The sequence below is a fragment of the Ochotona curzoniae genome, unplaced genomic scaffold, assembly GCF_017591425.1.
Source record: "Ochotona curzoniae isolate NIBS_2020 unplaced genomic scaffold, NIBS_Ocur_1.0 scaffold_1037, whole genome shotgun sequence".
Taxonomy (NCBI): Eukaryota; Metazoa; Chordata; class Mammalia; order Lagomorpha; family Ochotonidae; genus Ochotona; species Ochotona curzoniae.
This window is the reverse complement of record NW_024467083.1, coordinates 26,950,685-26,969,818: the sequence shown is the minus strand read 5'-3', so window position 1 is coordinate 26,969,818 and position 19,134 is coordinate 26,950,685. Positions and strand designations below refer to the sequence as shown.

General features: G+C 43.2%; 1 protein-coding gene across 3 annotated transcripts in view; it reads left to right on the top strand.

The window, feature by feature from the left end:
• The window catches only part of LOC121168386 (myomegalin-like), a 143,493-nt gene that overhangs the window by 112,089 nt on the left and 12,270 nt on the right, over window positions 1-19,134 (top strand). For 2 of the 3 annotated variants that reach the window (XM_040998446.1, XM_040998447.1), the window contains exons 28-35: window positions 2,416-2,651; window positions 3,704-3,755; window positions 6,508-6,731; window positions 7,396-7,497; window positions 9,708-9,890; window positions 13,157-13,408; window positions 15,243-15,374; window positions 18,085-18,204. In XM_040998446.1, coding sequence (XP_040854380.1) covers window positions 2,416-2,651; window positions 3,704-3,755; window positions 6,508-6,731; window positions 7,396-7,497; window positions 9,708-9,890; window positions 13,157-13,408; window positions 15,243-15,374; window positions 18,085-18,204 — 1,301 coding nt within the window. Of the gene's footprint in view, window positions 1-2,415; window positions 2,652-3,703; window positions 3,756-6,507; window positions 6,732-7,344; window positions 7,498-9,707; window positions 9,891-13,156; window positions 13,409-15,242; window positions 15,375-18,084; window positions 18,205-19,134 lie in introns of all 3 variants that reach the window. The other variant, XM_040998444.1, reaches the window with a different exon arrangement.

Here is a 19,134-nt window from a genome sequence, read left to right as displayed (position 1 = left end):
CTCACAGAATGTACCATTGATTTGTGGACATTTCACTAACACATATTGGACTAACATGGATTTCGAGTTTGACTAGCTCACAAAAACAGATGAGATGCAGGGAGTATAATTTGTTGGTTTGTCTTTTGTTTGGTCATTTTTCTGCAGTAGGTTTGCAGAGCAGAATTTACTCTTAAATACTCCCTATGCCTTTTCTGAATTCAGTGCTGGGGAGTTCCATCAGGATATTCTCAGAATATTCTCCACGGAAGCTCCACCCTGTATCACTCACTCTTACCCACTTTTTTCTTTTAAAAAATTCTTCTTTTAAAATTCTTCAAATAATACAGAAGAGTATAAAGAATTCAATGGGGCCCAGTGCCATGGCCTAGCAGCTGAAAGTCCTCCCCTTGAACATGCCGGGATCCCATATGGGCACCGGTTCTAATCCCAGCAGCTGCACTCCCCACCCAGCTCCCTGCTTATGGCCTGGGAAAGCAGTTGAGGACGGCCCGATGCTTTGGGATCTTGCACCCTTGTGGGAGACCTGGAGGAAGTTCCTGGCTCCTGGCTCCGGATTGGCACAGCACTGGCCGTTGTGCTCACTTGGGGAGTGAATCATCAGATGGAAGATCTTCCTCTCTGTCTCTCCTCCTCTCTGTATATCTGACTTTGTAATAAAAATAAATAAATAAATCTTTTAAAAAAAGAATTCAATGAACACTCAGAGGCTAAATAGTTTTTTAACATTTTCCTATTTCCCATTCATAGGTAAATATTATATGCACCCACATATGTATGATTTTTCCTGAGAGAAGAGGTAGATATGTTAATATCATATAATGTGGGATTTATGACAAAAATTAAAAAGTGGGTAAAGACATGTACATTATTATATAACAGCTGTAATTCAGCGAAAACAAGTTTTATAAATATTTATATTCCAAATAATATGACATCTAAAAATTTTTGAAAATATTTATTTATTTGAAAGTTAGAAGTACAGAGAGACAGGACAGGCAGAAAGAGACACTGCAACATCCAGGGCTAAACCAGGCCTGAACCAAGAGCCAGGCATTTCTTCCTGTCTCCCATATGGACTCAGGGGCCCTAACACTCAGGCCGCCTTCTGCTGCTCTTCCCAGGCCATTAGCAGGAAGGCATTGCAGGCAGTGTCTTTACTCACTGTACCACAACGCCAGCCCACATTCACATTTTTTTTTTTACTACATATAAGCATATGTATTAACTTCTACATATGAAAGAAAACACACAGTATTTGTCTTTTTGTGACTGGTTTATTTCTCTTAGCGTAATAATGATCTCTGGTTCCATGTATGTTGTTGCAAATATCAAGATTTAATTCTTTTTTATGGCTCAATAGTATTGCATTGTCTTGAAATACCACATTCTCTTTTTCTAGTCGCCCTCTAGAGTGTGTTTAGGCTGATTCCATATTTTGACTATTGTGAATTAGGCTGCTATAAACATAGAGTGAAGACATCTCTTTGATATGCTGCCTTCATTTCTTTGAGTATCCCACAAGAAATGGTATAGCTAGGTCATAATGTAGATCCAGTTTTAGCTTTTTGAGGAATCCCCATACTGTTTTTCATAGTGACTACTAATTTAGATTCCTACTAACAGTGTGCAGGATTCCTTTGTCTGTGTGTCTCACCAGTGTGTGTTATTGCTTGACGTTCGTTAATAGCCATTCTGACTGGAGCTGGATGGTACTTCACTGATTTTTTTTTCCTGTATTTTCCTGATGGCTAGTAATACTAATACTAAGTAACACATGTTTGCTGTCCACATGTATTTCTTTATTTAAAAAGCTTTTATTTAGATCTTTTGTCCATTTCTTAATTGGAGTGCTTGCTTTGTTGACTTTCTTGGTCTCTTCATAGATCCTGGATATTAACCTTTTATCTACTGCAAACTTCACAGATATTCTCTCCCATTCTGCTAGTTGTCTGTTCATTCTTTGGATTGTTTCTTTTGCTTGAAGAAGCTTCTTGGTTTGACAAAATCCCGTGTGTCATTTTTGCTTTCATTGGCTGTGTTTTTGGAGTTTTGTGTGACATATTATTACCTACATGAGCATCTTAAAATGTCTCCTCCGTGCTTTCTTTTAATAGTTTTATAGTCTCAGGTCCTAGGTTGATTTATTCATCTGTTTTCAGTTGATTTTTGTGTGAGGTGTAAGGTAAGGGTCTTGTTTCAGTTGTCTTACTTATAGAAATCTAATTTTCCCAGCACAATTTTTTGAATTGAGAAGACTCTCCTTAGTCTAAGCAATGCTTTGTAGTACCTTTGTTAAAGATAAGTTGGTTATAGGAGTGTGGATTTGTTTTTTGGAATTCTTAGCCTGTGCCATTGCACTGCAAGTCTTGAATTCTGGTGTTATGATCCCTTTCCTTTGCTTCCCTACATTAGGAAATATGATTCCCTGATTCAGGATCAGGCTCGAGAACTCTCCTACCTTCGGCAAAAAATTCGAGAAGGGAGAGGCATCTGTTACCTTCTCATCCAGCATGCAAAAGATACCGTCAAGTCTTTTGAAGACCTGCTAAGGAGCAATGACATTGACTACTACCTGGGGCAGAGCTTCCGGGAGCAGCTTGCCCAGGGAAGCCAACTGACAGAGAGGCTCACCAATAAACTCAGCACCAGTGAGTTGACTATAGGCTTTTAGAATATTCTTGATTACCCCCCAAAGCCCAAGCCCATGTGCTCAACATGTACCTCCACAGCAACTTTATAATCTGCATCCTGTTTCCACTTCATGTGTGGGGGTGGGTAGAGTGGAGGCGTGGTGGTGGTGGTTATTAGAGGATCAGACCTGGCCAGTGGGGGGCTAGGAGGAACATGTATGGCTAGAGCTGCCACATTTACAACCAGGGAGATGTCCTTACTCATGGAATATGGCCTTTGGCAGTAGGCAGCGTCCTTCCATTTTGTTCCATCTTTCCATTCCATTCCATTCCATGGGGGGAAAGGGAAATGAGATCCAAGGGCCTTATTACAATATGGTTATCCTTGAATTGCAAAATCCAAGCACTAGCCTGGATGCTGCCATCAACATAGTGACTTCTTTCAATGTCTGTGTTTCCTCATTTATTGCATGGTAATAACGTGCATGTACATCGAGTGTGGAGATAACTGGCTAGAACTGTTAAGACTATGTTGGGAACTATTCAAGCCCTTTACTTAAGAGTTTCCTGAGAACATCTTAGGGAGTAAGCAAGCTCAGCCCAACCAGCCCATCTACTGGTGGCAGGTGCAGAGTTGGGACAGAAAGGTCTGGCTTCCCCTCAGAGACAAAGTCAGGGTTTACAAGAAAGCCATGAAGAGACACACTGTTGTGCCACCTAGAGCCAGTCTGTGGCAGGACATGAAGACTGGAGTGATCTGAGGTGAGAGAAGGGCAGCTGTGCAGTGCCTCATGGTCAATGGGACAAATACCACTGTCACTTTCTGTTCTGAGTCAGGACAGAGGAAGTTCTGATAGTGGTAACCAGATCAGGGACAATGGGCCTAGCAAGCTCAGGGGAGCTCTCTGGCCAGCTGCTCTGAAAACACAACTTGGGGCCTCCCGGAATGCTCATCCCAGATGTACTCATGAAGACGTCGCTATTCTGTGTTCGGAGAGGCCCTGGGATGGGGATGTGTCGAGTGGGACCTGTATTCATACTCATTATTTCTTTCTGCATTTGGTTTACAGAGGATCATAAAAATGAGAAAGAACAAGCTGAACTCGAGCCACTGGCCCTCAGGTAACTCAGAACTGAACCTGGTAAAGGGACTAGAACCCAAGCACAGGGGGAGAAGGGCGACTTTAACTTAAAGTCCAGAGGAAACAAGAAAAGTAACAAGTGTAGTGAATCTTTTATTCATTGAGTACCTGAAAGTTGATTTTTTAAAAAGATTTGCTTATTTTTATTGGAAAGGCAGGTCTATAGAGAGTAGAGAGAAAGATCTTCCATTCACTGGTTCACTTCTGAAATGACTGAACCCAGGAACCAGGAGCTTCTCCCATGTCTTTCAAGTGGGTGCAGGGTCCCAAGGCTTTGGGACATCCTCTGCTGCTTTCCCAGGCCATAGGCAGGGATGAGAAGTGGAACAGCTGGAATATGAACTAGCACCATTATGGGACCCTGGCACTTGAAAGGGGAGGATTAGCCAATTGAGCCATTGCTTCAGGCCTCTTGAGGTTGTTTTTAGCACAAATCCTTCATTGTAAGTTGATTTGGATCTATAGGTACACTAATTCTCCAGGCTTAGTAACCTAGAAGCAATCTGACCTAAAAGTGGGTTAGGTTCCCACTTGGAATGCCCGCATCCTATTTCAGAGTGCCTGTTTGGGCTTAGCACCTCTGCTTTTGATCCAGCTTCCTGCTAATGCACCTGAGAAGACAGTGGGCCATGGCAAAGTGCATACGTTCCTGATGACCATGTAGGACTCTAATGGACTTCTGGACTTTGACCTTGGCCTGGTCCAGCTCTGGCTGTTGGGGTATGAGTCAGGAAATAGAAGATGTGTGTGTGTGTGTGTTTTACTCACTACTGCTGTACTTTTGAATAAAGTAATCCTTTTTTTTAATTGATTACATTGCATTATGTGACACAGTTTTATAGGCACTGGGATTCCCCAGCCCCTCTCCAAACCCTCCTCCCCCTATGGTGGATTCTTCCACCTTGTTGCATTACCACAGTTCAAATTCAGTTAAGATTCTTTCATTGCAAGCATCTACCAAGTATAAAGTCCAGCATCTTATTGTCCAGATAAGTTCAACGGTTTCTTCGGGAGACTAACTCTGGTCTGAAGGTGGAGCCAGCAGAGTATCATCCCAATCAATTAAAAGCCCCGACATTACATCAGTAACAATTTATAACGTTATGAAATTAGTTGACATGGTACTGAGTAACCAGTGTGTTAAAAGAGAGAAAAAAAAGAATACAAGTTCTGAACCACATCCTGTGACTTCTTCATTGACATTTCAATTATTAGTTTATATACAACCGGGTTCTATACACTTTAAAATGGCCATAGATTACTATTCAGCTGTCTCATGTCTATTTTAATTTTAGTATTTAGCAGTTTATAGCGTTGAAGCATGATTTTGCTGAACCTGGCTGTTTTTCAGGTAGTCTTAACTCAATAACTCTAACAAGACATATGTCAACAGTTTAGGTGAACAGTTTTAGGAGGGGTGTGCAGAGAAATCTTCAATACCCTGGTGAGGAGTAACTAATCTTTGTGTCCCACCCAGTGAGGTGTAAGTGCATCCCCGCTGACTCTTTCCTATCTGTTTCTAGGCTTTCTTTGTTGTTCTCTGTCTATCTATTCTAGATTTTTTGTTTGTTTGTTTGTTTTGAGGGGTTTCTGGAGTGATCCTGATGGTCATTACGAGAGAGGGTAGGGACCCAAAGTCAAACCAGTAGGACAGAGAAAGCTCCCCTCCCTAGTCCCAAAGGAAATTTACTGTTCTTCTGTTTCTGCGGACCACTCAGTGCTCCTGATGATCTTTCCGATGACCTTGGATCCTGCAAGGCAGGATTTGGGCTTCTTCCATCCCATGTGGTAGATCCAAGTGGGGCTGGGCAACCTCAGAGTTCTTGGCCTCCGAAGGCACTCCAATTCCTCGTGGTCTCCTTGGCAGTTGGGATGTAGTCCTTGGTGCTTGTACTGATAGTCCTTGGTGAGGATCTGGGAGTCTTCAAGGTTGGGATACAAGCCTCCTCTTGTCCGCCTGCTCCACTCTGGGGTGCCCCCCTGCTCTGTGCATGTTTTCTCCTGTTAAGAGGTTGTTAGGATTGCTCCTGATTCCCCCCCCCCCCATAAAGTAATCCTTATTTTTTTTAAAAAAAGTGAAAATGAAATGAACAACCTTGATTTTAAGTCTTCTGTATCCTTGAGTGTTTCCCAGATTCTTGGGAGAGTACCATGTCCCTGGAACCAGCTCAGTGCGTCACTACATAGCATGCTCAGGAGTGCAGGGGCTTAGAGTGAGTTGTAATCAATATTTTTTGTGACCTGATTATACCTTAGATCCCATGACTACTTCTCACAAGTATCAGCAGTGAAGGGCAAATTGTGTTGCTTTTGTTTTGATTTCTCATCTATCGTGTGGTCCAGTCAACTGGATGATTCTACTTATGCATTTGGGTGCTGTTAACAGTAGCAGCTAGCTCCACATTTCTCAATTCCCACTTATAATTTTTGTACTTGTCTTATTGGAGATAACAGGTTCCCAAACTGCAATTGTTCTGGGCATATACTTTCCACAGCAATATCTTAGTCTATCATATATAATGGCATATTACACGGTTAGTGCACTGGGTAGCAATTGTTGTCTCTCTAAGCACACCCCACTTACTCTTCACCTCTAATTAGAGATAAGTTATTTATATCATTCCCATGAGAATGGCCCCCTTAGGAACCATTAGGAGGATTCTCCCATGAGCTTTGGCCACGGCTAGTCAGTATGACCTTGATTTCACCTTCTGCTTTTCCTTCCCCACCAGGCTCAGCAGGGAGCTGCAGGAGAAGGAGAAAGTGATTGAGGTGCTGCAGGCCAAGCTGGACGCCCGGTCTGTCTCGCCCCCCAGCAGCCGTGCCTTGTCCGACTCCCATCGTTCTCCCAGCAGCACCTCCTTCCTGTCTGATGAGCTGGAAGCCTGCTCAGACATGGATGTTACTAGCGAATACACACATTATGAAGAGAAGAAAGCTTCACCCAATCACTCAGGTAGCCTCTGCGTTTCAGAGCTGTGCCAATTTTATTGAGGAAGAAAGAAGAGCTTGGGAACCAGGCCTTGAGGCTCCACATGATGTGTATTGGTCTGACCATGGCTCGAGCACCAAGCAGCAAACACAGGCTCCAGTGGGTTAGGATCTTTGGTCTGCTTCTGTCCTGTAAGTTACTCTGTCTCCCTGTGTTCAGCACAAATGTGCTGCTGGGAGTGACAATAGCAGCAGGAGAAATGATTGCAGATTTTTCTTTGATGAACCACCACCTTTTAGGTGGAACATGACACTTGAAATAATCTTGCTACTTGAAGTTCATGAGTGATATCCCCTGAGTATTTTCAGGTGTCCACAGAGATGGCCAGTCTTTCCTGATGTAACTGGATGGGCTATTCTCATGATTTGAGGGTTAGGGGCCCAACTCTGAGGTGGTTTGCCTCACTAAGGGAACCATCTGTGAGCCAGACAATGAAGGGTGCTAATGATGCTTGTGCTTGGTGCTTTCCCTGGTAGCCAGACTCTAGCCTTGGTACTGTGGTCAGATACAAGGCCAAGATGCCAGTTCTTTCCAGACCACCAAATGTTTTTTTTTTTTTCATTCATGGATTTTGTAGATTCCATCCATCATTCAAGTCATTCTGCTTCATTGTCTTCTAAACCATCAGCCAACAGTGCATCTCAGGGAGTTAAGGCCGAATCCAGCAGCAACCCTATCAGCTTGGCAACTCCCCAGAGTCCCACAAAGGAGGCCAGCCAGGCCCAGCCAGGTATGCAATAGCCAGAGGAATAGTAGCTTCATCTTTCTCTCAGCTTTTTGACTTCTTCCAGGGACCAGACTTGTGCCTGTTAGGGTCCCGTATGCATCAAATCCACAGGCCATCCTCACTCCCCATGTTGTTTTTTGTTTTAAATATTTTAAGTTCTTGAGTTTGGTTTTGCTTTTTTTAGGAAATAAGTAATCTACAGAAGGTATCGATCTGCATTCTAGGTTTGACCGATGGTTGGTTGGCTAATCATTTAAATAGTTTCATTCCTTTTTCTCTTTTAACCCAAGGAGTGGGGGAGGGGAATAAAGTGGTGAAAGGGGCTTAAAGACATGCACACCTGCGGATCTCCTGCCCTGCTTTCCCATTCCGTCTGCAGGGCGCCTCTGCAGCAGGTGGTGCCGCCTCATACTGAGGGCCCTCAGCTGTGTTCTGATGGTGTTACCATTCATGGTCTGATGGATGCAGTGGTGATCTTGGAGACGTACATGGTGCATCTCCTGGGAGTAGTCAGAAGAGTACATTTCACTTTCTTGCCTCAGTGTGGCTGCCAGGGCTGAATTTCTCACACACAGCTCTGCAGCAGGGATATGGTGGGAATAGGACAAACCTTGTCTTCTTCCACTGTCACCTCCTGCTGCAACTCACTGGGCACCCTCAGTGTGGGCTGAGGTGAGGGTTGACTCTGGTTGAGGTTCTCGGGAAGCACGGGGCTACCTTTTGTCTCCCCTGGGGCAATTCAGAGATAAATAATAAAGAAAATAATAAGTGTCCCAACTCTTGCTAAGCCTGACCTCAAGAGTCCTGGGGTCAAAGTGGACCAGGAAACCATGGAGGAAAAGCTGTTCTCCTAAAGCTGAAGACCTCAGGTTACCTGCTTTGCATCTAAGCAAGGAAGACTGACAAGAAAAGTTTTTTTTAAAGATTTGTTTATTTTTATTTGAAAGGAAGATTTACAGAGAGAAGGAGAGACAGAGAAAAATCTTCCATCCACTAGCTCACTCCCCAAATAACTGCGATAGCTGGAGCTGCGCTGGTCCTAAGCCAGGAGCGAGGAGCCTCTTTTGGGTCTCCCATGCGGGTTCAGGAGCCCAGGGCTTTGGGTCATCCTCTGCTGCTTTCCCAGGCCATATGCAGAGAGCTGGAAGGAAATAGAGCAGCTGGGATATGAACCAGTACCCATGTGGGATGGCAGTGCTTGCAAGTAGAGGATTAGTTAAGCAAGATGTCAGTCCCAGAGAGATCTTAAAACCCAAATTCCTTCCCAAATAATGCCTGGGATGTTACCTGTTGGCTCAAGTGTCTTATATGGTGTCATCACCAAGGGGTAAGAGCTGCAATTATGGATGAAAGCACTGACTCACACATCAGATGTTTCCACAGATCAGCCTTGGTGTCTGCTCCCAACCTGGGAAAGCTCCCTGGGAACTGTTGTGAGCAAAGAAGAGACAGATTCAAACATTGGAACGCCCCAGAGCTGAACATGTATCAGCGGATGGGCTACCTAAAGATCACCTGGGAAAAACATTTTAATGCATATTTCCAAGTTTATTCCCAGAGTTTATACATCTGCAGTTTTGCATTAAAGCCTAAGGAATCTGTGTGTGTTTAAGTTTTACCTAATCGATTAGAATGCCCCGTCATTGTATCTAAGCCACTCCACTGAACTCTCTATTTCTTAGTAGGTGAATGAATATACACATTGAATTTGGATTCTGAGTTGTGTTTCCTACAGGATCCTGAGCTGCATATACTAGCAAATTTGCCCACAGCCTCTGTCTACTGCAGCCCTTCTCAGGGTGGGCACTGATGCTTCCAGAAGAGTTCTAAAAGCAAAGAGATTCTTGTCCCAGGCACAAGGACAAGAATCCACTTTGGGTACCCTTGAGAACATTCAGGTACAACCATGCTAACCCATCTTGGCCCAGGATTGCTAGGACAGAGCTCAGTTAGCTCCCCTTGCTTACTGCAGCCATTTGCCTTCAAGCTGAACACAGAACAGCAGGACAGCTCTGTCTGGGGAGAAAAGGATGGAGGAACAGCCAGCCCAGCCTCTCTGATAGCAGCGACCACTGTCTCAGTCTCCACTCCTCAAAGTGATATCTGGACAGGAAATGGTTTCACCTTCTCCGTCTTTTATCTGTTTCCTTCTCTTGTTTTCTCTCTAATGGAGTATCTCCTTTCTTTCTCCCCCTCTAACTTTCTATTTCTAGGCTTCTGTTTTAACTCCATGCCCAAGTTGGCTAGCCTCCCCCAGGCACCACTGCCCTCAGCTCCATCCAGCTTCCTGCCTCTCAGCCCCCTTGGCCCTTCCCTCGGCTGCTGTGAGACACCGGTGCTCTCTTTGGCTGAGGCTCAACAGGAGCTGCAGATGCTTCAGAAGCAGCTGGGAGAAAGTGAGCACTTACTGCTGTGTTGGTGTGCTTGCAAGAGGCAGCCTCACGATGTGGTGCTCTGCATGGCTTTAGCTTGATGGCACAGTTAAAAAACACAATGCAGGGGTCCGCGTTGCAAATGGAAGGTCGAGGGAAAGCTTTGCTCGCTTTTTGGAAAATGCATTTTCTGTGATCTTTGGCATGTGTGTCTTGTGCTAATCAGTTATAAGGTACACATGTTCCAGAAGTTCTAGACCTGGTGCTTGCTCAGTGTTCACAGTACCACAAGGATTCTGGATCCCTGACAGACTGGAGAGGCGCTTACTGCTGGGGTCTGAAAGAGACTTCATGCCATGCAGGATAACATGGCCATGACAAGTATAGCTACATGGAGTAGACTCCTTTATGTGGCTGCCATATCCTCCTCCTGCAAAAATCAAGTTCAGTTCCCAAATCACTGATTTTGGGGGGGGAGGAAGGTGGTGGTAGAGGGAATCAGAATGAATGCGACAGAGCCCTTTTTCGTATTGTACAGGGTTGACTCCAGCCCCAAGACAGGTGATTTATGGATGTCTAGAGCCACTCCCAATGGCTGTGAAGTCCGAGTGTAAATTCTGTTCTCTGATGGCCAGAGAGAGAGGATTTTATACAGTCATGTGATTAACAGATGCAACAATAATATTTTAGGAGAGCACTCCATGTATTTTGTGGATGGTGCCCCGTCATATTTTTGTGTGTGATTACTTACAAGGTTAGTGGGAGAAAAGCTCGTATGATGAATTTACAGTGGTGCTTTAAAAGAATTTAGAAATCAGCACAAATAGTCTCTGAACCATATTTTGTGCTGTGAAAGGAGCTTGGATGAGCTAGAGATTGATGACAAGGGTATATTGTGACCCATACCGCAGCCAAGAGTTTGTAACACTGAAGCCCCAAATGTCATTTAAATAAGACTCTTACTTTTGTAAAGCCTGAAAATGGCTACTTGATGTAGTATGTTCCTAGGTGAGTTTCTAGAGCTAGCTAAAACATGACCATTTTCAGAAGAGTCTCTCCAGGCTGTAGGCAAACTCTTCTGTTTATTAGCTTTACACAGGTGGAGCTGTTTAGGGTTTACCTGTCAGCACCTGTGACTTGTGTCCTACTTGAGCCTCCTTAAACTCTGAAGTGCTAAATTGCACCAAGGAAGGGTCCCAAGACTGAGGGGAGTGCAGTCACTCATTAAATGTCTCAAGCAAGTGAGTGACATGGAGTGGAACCCAGTCTTCTGCTTCAGGTTTGATGTTTCTGTTATGCTCTTTCTGTTTAGGTGGATGTACTACTGTCCTGCCCAGCGTGTGGGACTGAACTCAGCTGAAAACAAAACAAAACGAAACCTCTTGAGATAGCTCACAGCAGCCTTTTCTTTCCCATTGGAGACCAATGGGAGGTGCTGGTGTTTCAACCTAAAACCTGTTACTTTAATAGTTCTGGCACCAACAACTGATGGGGAACCAGTGTATCCTATGCCCAAATGTCAAGAGTATTTGGTAGCTTACATTTCTTTACTTCACACCCTTTTTCTTTATCTTCCCGTGTTTGTCAACATGTTTTTGTCGATAGGAAAAGATGCAGGGAAGCGCTGTGCATGCAGGAGTCTGTGGTTGTGGGTGGAATTGGAGTCTTAGCTGGCATGAGGCTATTAACTTAGAATGTGGCTGGTGCCGGCATTTGTGAGGAAGTTGTAGATTCTTTCTGTGCTTACATGTCAAATGCTCTCTAAGGAACCATCACTTTGATCATTGTTTTCTGTGAATAAATTGTCCTCGTGGACAGTGGTGCATGGCAGCTTCTCGGGTTGCAGTGGAACTAATCTCTTCTTGTTCAAGTGTCTGCATGATTGTTTTGCATGGTTGAGGGCTTATGCTCTGGACTGGGCATCTAAGGACACTGGAACATGGGAATGGTAATCGTTGTTACTGGCGGATTAGAACCTTCCCATGGCCTTGATCTACAACTACTAGTGCTCTCTTTTATCGTTTGTTGGGGCAGCATTGAATAGGGTGTGAAAAAGGTAGAAAATCTTGTCTTTGATTCCTGTTAAAATGTTGGTGCTTGTAGTTTCAGTTGCTCTTTAACTTCCATGATGCTAATAAGGATCTAGAATTTTATAAATTGGGACTGGAGAAAACCGTGAGAATGCTTCTCAAACTTTATTGCCTATCAGATTTATCTGGCATGAATTCTAAGCCATTCAGTGCTCAAGATTTATCCCTTACCCACCAAGTGCAACTCTGGGCATCACAGTGTTAGCACGTATTTTATATCTTCTCATTTATTCTGCTGTGTGACCACATCTGAGAAGCAGTTACAGATAGGGATGAAAATTGATAGTGGTAGTTTCATTTTACTCTTCGGAGAAGTTTGGTTTGCTCAGGGGAAGCTGCGTGTCTACGTTGCAGTCCATGTTCATAATCCCTGAAAGAAACAGATTTCTAATTTTTTCCCCCGAGTTGCAGTCTTGTCTTTTTCTCTTTCCGTGTCCCTCCCTCATGCTGGGCTGCTGCTTCCTCTTTCTTTCTTTCTTTCTTTTTTTAAATATAGACCCAAAGATTATGGGGATTGAGGGGAAAGTCTTTGATTTCATATGATCAATGACAGAATTAGCTAATAAAATGAAGGGTTCCACCTCCCCACTTGGGATAATGTTTAGCGATCCTTTGGCCAAAAAATGATATTTGAAGCTGTTTGACTCCTAGAGGATAGGACCCTTCTCCATTACCTCATGTAGAAACTTTTTCAACCTCAGAAAAGAGTTCTTCACCACTTGCAGCAGGACTTCATGTCTGTTTTCTCCTCTGAAAACTCTTGAGTAGAAATGGTAAGATGATTGGCTTCTGGCAAGGAAAGTACTTGGAGATAAACTAGTCCTGTCCATAGAATGTCTCACTGTGCTCCATCCTGCACCTCATCCCAGGGAACCTAACTATGCAAGTCAGTTCTGCTGCTGGCATTTCCCTGTATCCTATTATGGGGAATTACAGTAATAGTAGAGGAAGGTCTCTGGACTTTCCCTTTCTGTACCCTAGACGCTTGATTCGTCCGCTATTTCTTTGTATCTCATGCTAAGAAATACAAACAGTAAATTCTATAGCCTCTAGGTTATGCATGTTCATTTACAAGGTCTCCTGCATTGGCCTAGGATCTCTGACATCCCATGGGACCCTAGTTAGTCTTCATTCTTAGGCAATGCATGTGTCAGTGTTGCTTCTTTCCTGTGTCTCTAACTCATGTTTCTTTCTTCCCAGGTGTTAGCACTGTCCCACCTTCCTCCAGAGCTCCATTGCCAAGCAACCATTTGGATGCCAGCTCTTCCCTCTTCCTCAGCCCTGCTCAGCCCCAGTCTCCTGCAAGGGGCACCATAGAGCTGGGCAGAATTCTGGAGCCTGGGTACCTGGGCAGCCATGGCCAGTGGGACATGATGAGACCTCAGAAGGGGAGTATGTCTGGGGACCTGTCCTCAGGCTCATCTTTATTCCAGCTTCACTCCAAACCCACAGGTAAAGCACCAAGTGGGACAGCCTCTGAAATCTCATTTGGAATCTGACATTCTCACCAGAATTTTTCATGGTCCCTCCAGTTTTGAGGTCCCATAGAGAGTATGAAAGGAAAGGGCTGCTTGTACACATGATCCTCTCTGCATGCAGCCTTCATTTCTCTTGCCGCGGTGCTCTGCAAGGACAAGGGAAAACCAGGGACCTGCCTCTGTGCTCTCATGTTTATGTCCCTTCCCTTTTCACCCTGACCACTCTGTTAGATTCTTCCAGAAATCTGGACACAGACATTCACAGGTCTTCCAGCACGCAGGCGTTGTAATAAAAATATGTAACAACCTGTGCCTTGCACATAAACCCAATTGTATCAGATTGGTGAATTTAGTAAGCAGGTGAATGCTGGAGCACAACAGCCTCAAAAGAAAGACAGTAATAAGCTTTGCAAAAAGACTGGCCAAACTCAAGCAATGGACGTAGTGGTTGTGATGTGCTGTTAGCACCCTGCTTTTCTGTGTCTTTCCTAGAGGTGCTTCTCCCTCCCCTGATGCACCTGTGGATTCCTCAGACCCATGCACACTGTGCATTATTCCTGCCTTGTTAAAAGTGACGTGAGGAAAACATTCAGTAAACACTGTTGTCCACACAAGATGAGTTGAAGGTCATGTACTTTTACTTTAAGCTTTCCATCAGAGGATGGGAGGAAGGACTTTGTCCTTTGCTAAAGAATGTTCAGTCACATATCCATTGTGCCCATTGGCCTGGCACAATGGCTCAGTGGCTCAGTGCTTGCATTGGTGCTGGTTCATGTCCTGGCTGCTCCACTACTTGTCAAATTCCTTACTTGTGGTCTGGGAAAGCAGTAGAGGATGGCCCAAAGATTGGGACTCTGTACCCACATGGGATACCTGGAAGAAGATCCGGTCTCCCTATTTTGGATTGGCTCAGCTCTGGCTGTTGTGGCCGTTTGGGTAGTGAATCAGTGGATGGAAGATCTTTCTTTCTGTCTCCTTCTCTCTGTAAATCTGACATTCCAATAAAAATAAATAAATTTTTAAAAGAGAAAGGAACAAAGGGAGTTTTAGGAGATAGTTTGGTGAGGCCTTTCCTTTCATTTTCAAAGTCACATCCAGGAGGTGATCATGATTTCTGAAGCCTTTAGTATCTTTTCTAAAATGTCTAGAACTCCCTTTCACATACCAGGCAGTTCTGTGGTAGTGATTTCTTTAGTAGGATACTGTCTTAGAAAGCCCATCTAAAAAAATTAATTAATTAATTTAAAAAAAAGGACCCAGCGCGATGGTGCAGTGGTTAAGAAAGCCCATTTATTCTTTTTGTGTCTTTAAGTATTTATTTTTATCGGAAAGTCAGATTTATAGAGAAAATGAGAGACAGAGAAAAAGGTCTTCCATCCTCTGGTTTGCTCCCCAGTGGCTGCAATAGCTGAGTTATCTGATGCCAGGAGCCATGAGCCTCTTCTGGGTCTCCTTACTTGGATGCAGGGTCCCAAGGCTTTGGGCCATCCTCTACTAGTTTCCCAGGCCACAAGCATGGGACTGAAAGGGAAATGGAGCAGACAGGACACAAACCGGTACCATAGGGTATCCCAGTGCTTGCAAGAAGGATTAACCAATTGAGCATCACACTGGGCCTTGCCTACTTACTTTTGAATAAAGTTTCCTGGGTCCCCTAGGTACCTGTCTGACCAGGCGGGTTGGCAGAAGGATGGTGATGTTTTAGGATCTTGTTGAGGGGCTGCTGGCCATGCCCACCCTTGCATATCTGTTGATAATCAGTACGCTCTAATTCCACTTTTGTCTGTGTCCTGGTGAAATGCCTACAGGGGCTGATCTACTGGAAGAGCATCTTGGTGAAATTCGGAACCTACGCCAGCGTTTGGAGGAGTCTATCTGCATTAATGACCGCTTGCGGGAGCAGCTGGAACACAGGCTTAGCTCCACCACCCGTGGCAGTGGTAGGGAAGCCCAGATCTTGGTTTTTGTTCACTCCCTTTCACCTGCATTCATTCTCATGCTGATTCTCTGTGCCCTTTGTGATATGATTGGCTGTTTTGATGTTGTTGGCTTTGAGTTTGTTGAGTTCTTCATACATTCTGGCATTTTAGTAACTTTTTGTTAGATGAAAAGCTTGAGAATATTTTTTGTCATCTTATTGGTCATTTCTTCACTCTGACAGTTGCTTCCTTGGCTGTATAGCAGTTTTTCAGTTGGATTTAATACCCCTGGTCCAGTTTTAGTGATCTTGTCCAGAAATTTGTTGTATGCAACAAGGTCCTGAGGTGTTTTCTCTGTATGTCCTCCTACTATGTTATTGTTTCAGATTTTTCCGTTTAGATCTTTGATCCATTTTGTGTTGATTTTTTTTTTAAAGGTGAGAGATAGCGGTCAGGTTTGAACCTTCTGTGCATGTGTATTGGATTCTCCCAGCATCATTTATTGGAGAGGTTCTTTTCCCCAGTGTATGTTTTGATGCCTTTTTAGGGAAGGGCAGAGAGAGTCAGGTATTCTAGCTGCATAGATGCCTTTCTAGGATTTCTGTTCTGTATCACTAATCAGTGCTGCCCATTTTCATGACAATATCCTGCTACTTTGGTTATCACAACTCTGTAGGATTTCAGATACTTGATAACCCAGATTTGTTCTTTTTGCTCAAAATGACTGTCTAATTGGGGTGCGGGGGAGGGAGGCTTTTTGTGTTTCAGTATGAACTTTAAGATTATTTTCTAGTTCTTTGAAAGATGTCAATGATATTTTGATAGAGATACAGGGAATCTGTAAAATGCGTGGAAGTGTAGACTTTTAATATGATTAAGTCTTCCATTCTATGAATGTTGGAAATCTTTCTGGTTTTGTTGGGAGAGGGGTCAATTTTTTTCATTAGCTTTTTATAAAAGTTTTTCATACTGAAGTTTTTCATGTATTTGGTTAAATTTATCTTAAGGTATTTCATAGTTTTTGTGAGAACTGTTGTCATTTCTTTCTCAGTGAGTTTATTATTGCTATGAAAGCTGCCACTAAGATCTGGGTGTTAATTTCAAATCCTGCAACTTTAATGAATCGTTTTAGCAGTTCTAATAGTCTTTGTATAGAATCGTGTCATTTCCACATCAGAATAAGTTAGCTTTTCCTGTTTCTAAGTTTTCTCTTGCTTAATTATTTTAGCTAAAGCTTCTGGTACTACGTTGGGTAAGAGTAGTGAGAGCAGACATCATTTCCTGGTTTCTGATCTTAGAGGAAATGCTTCCGATTTCTCTCCATTCAATGTGATGTTCTCTCTATGGATTTTTCAAAGATATCATTTATTACATTGAAATATGTTCCTTTTATACCCAATTTGTTCAAGATTTTTATTTTTTTCCTCTTTTAAAACTCATTATTATGCTTTTCTATGATATGTGTAGGGATTCCTCTCACCCTCCCCGATTTCTTCTCGTACCATACCCCCCCGCCATATTACTGCAGTGGTATAGTCCCTTAGTGATAGTTACAAGTTTAACTTTTTGCTGTTTGTTTCATGGCATCATACATATAAGCAAAGGTAGAACATCTTTTATCCTGAACAGATATCGAATCATATAGTTTGTCTGTGTCTGTGAGTTAGCCATATGAGTTTTATCTTTCGTTCTATTAATGTGATGTTACAATTATTGGCTTGTGCATGTTGGGCAGTCCACACAACCCTGGCATAAATCCCTGTTGATCAGGGTAGATGATCTTTGTGATGTGCTATTGGATATAATTTGCTAATTTCTTATTGAGTAATGTTTGCATCTATGTGCATTGGGGACATTGTTCTGTAGTTTTTTGCTTTGTTGTGTCCTTGTTTGGTTTTGACTTCAAGGTAGTATTGGCCTCATAGACTGTGTTTAGAAGGATTTCCACTCTTCCAAATTTTTTTAATAGTTTGAGAAGAATTTTTTGTTTCTGAAATTGCAGTGAAGCAAGCCACTTCTGGGCTTTTCTTTGTTTGGAGGCCTTTCTTTCTTGATACAGACGCATTCCTTGTTCTTAATCTGTGCAGGATTTTCATAAATTGTATGTGTCTATAAACTTACCTATTTCTTCTGGATTTTTGTTGCTTGGCATTCTATTGTCCACCGTAGTTGCTGATGATCCTTTGCATTTCTGTGGTATCAGTTGTAATATTTATTTTGTCATCTTTGCTTTTACTTATTTGGTCTTTTTTCTAGTTTTTTTTTTTCCAATTAGACTAGCTGAGTGTCTATTAGTTTTGTTTACATTATCAGCAAATTAACTCTTCATGTCATTTTCCATGTGATTGGCAAGTGATAGAGAGTGGTCCCCGAGCATCCTCCCCTAGTCACTTCACTATAGTTGCCTTTCTGCTCACACTCTCCATCTGAGTTATGGTCACTTGGAGACCATCCCTTCTGTACACCATTATCCTGCCCATATGACAACAGCAACTACTTAGGGAGAAAGGATCTACAGTGCACTCACAGCTGTGACATGCGATAATGCATCAGAAAACCCACTAACACGAGGCGCACAGAAACCCAAGCACTTGATCCTTATGTTTTATTCAGTTCCATGTCATTGGTCCCCAGAGTCTTCTGCAGAGTTGGGATAGTATCTTTGGGATATATAGAGTGGGGAATTTCTTGAAAGCATATGTTACCGCAATGTGTATGCTTTTGGGTACAGGATCCACCTCAAATTTCTGTGGCCAAGGCCTGGAATCCATTCCTCAGCTCTACAATGAGAACAAAGTCCTCAGGGAAGAAAATCGGAGCCTTCAGGCCCAGCTGAGCCATGTGTCTAGAGGTGAGTGATCCAAACGCACACTGTGGTCGTCCTTGGGTCCATTTCTTCCCTGGCTACACCAATCACCAAAGAGAGAAGTGGAGAGAGGAGGGCTGAGATAAAAGAGCTGCCCAAACCCACCAATCCCAAATTCCCATAGCTCTTCTCAGTCTAGAACTGGCTGCTTCAGGAAAGATTTTAACCAAGGGCCCTTGAACTTCCAGAGGCAAATGGCTCTAGGAAACCTATCACTTCTATAAAGGCCATCTATGTATACCTATCATCACTGGCTAGCCCACTGCTCTCAGTTTGGTATCAATTCTACACCCTTCTCCCTCCTCCATACCTTACAGCTGATTTGGAACTGGGAAAGGAAGAAATATGAAAACTTACTTCCTGTCACAAGTCTCTCTGAACTTTCCACAGCTCTGTGTGTCCCTCCTACCTTGCCATGCCTACGCCTCCTCCTCACCTCCCCTCACTCCTACACCCATGATTCCTCTTCAGTCAGTACCCCTGTCATTCTGTGTTGAGAGGTACTAGCAAATGTTCTCCAGAAATCTCCAGGCCCCATTAAATAAGCATCCATAGGTGGTGTTATTTCCCAAGTGGCAAGGAGGCAGCTGAACTTAGTGTTACTTGACTTGTTGAAGTCAATTTTTATCAATAACGTTTTTATTTATTTACAGATATTTATTGAAAAGTTGTTCTAAGAAAAGACCAAGCATATCTGTAAGGGTTAATCCTAGAATGAAGGAATGGTGGAGGAAAAATACATCAGGAGATATTTCTGAATTAGTCATCTCAGAGCAAGAAAATATGGACAGAAAGGCCATTTGTGGGAAAAGTAATGGAAGTTAATAGAAGGCCAAATTAGCATAATCCTATTGCATACTTGTGAAGATTTCTAGAAAAGACCTCTTGGGTGACAAGATAATGACTGATTTAAAT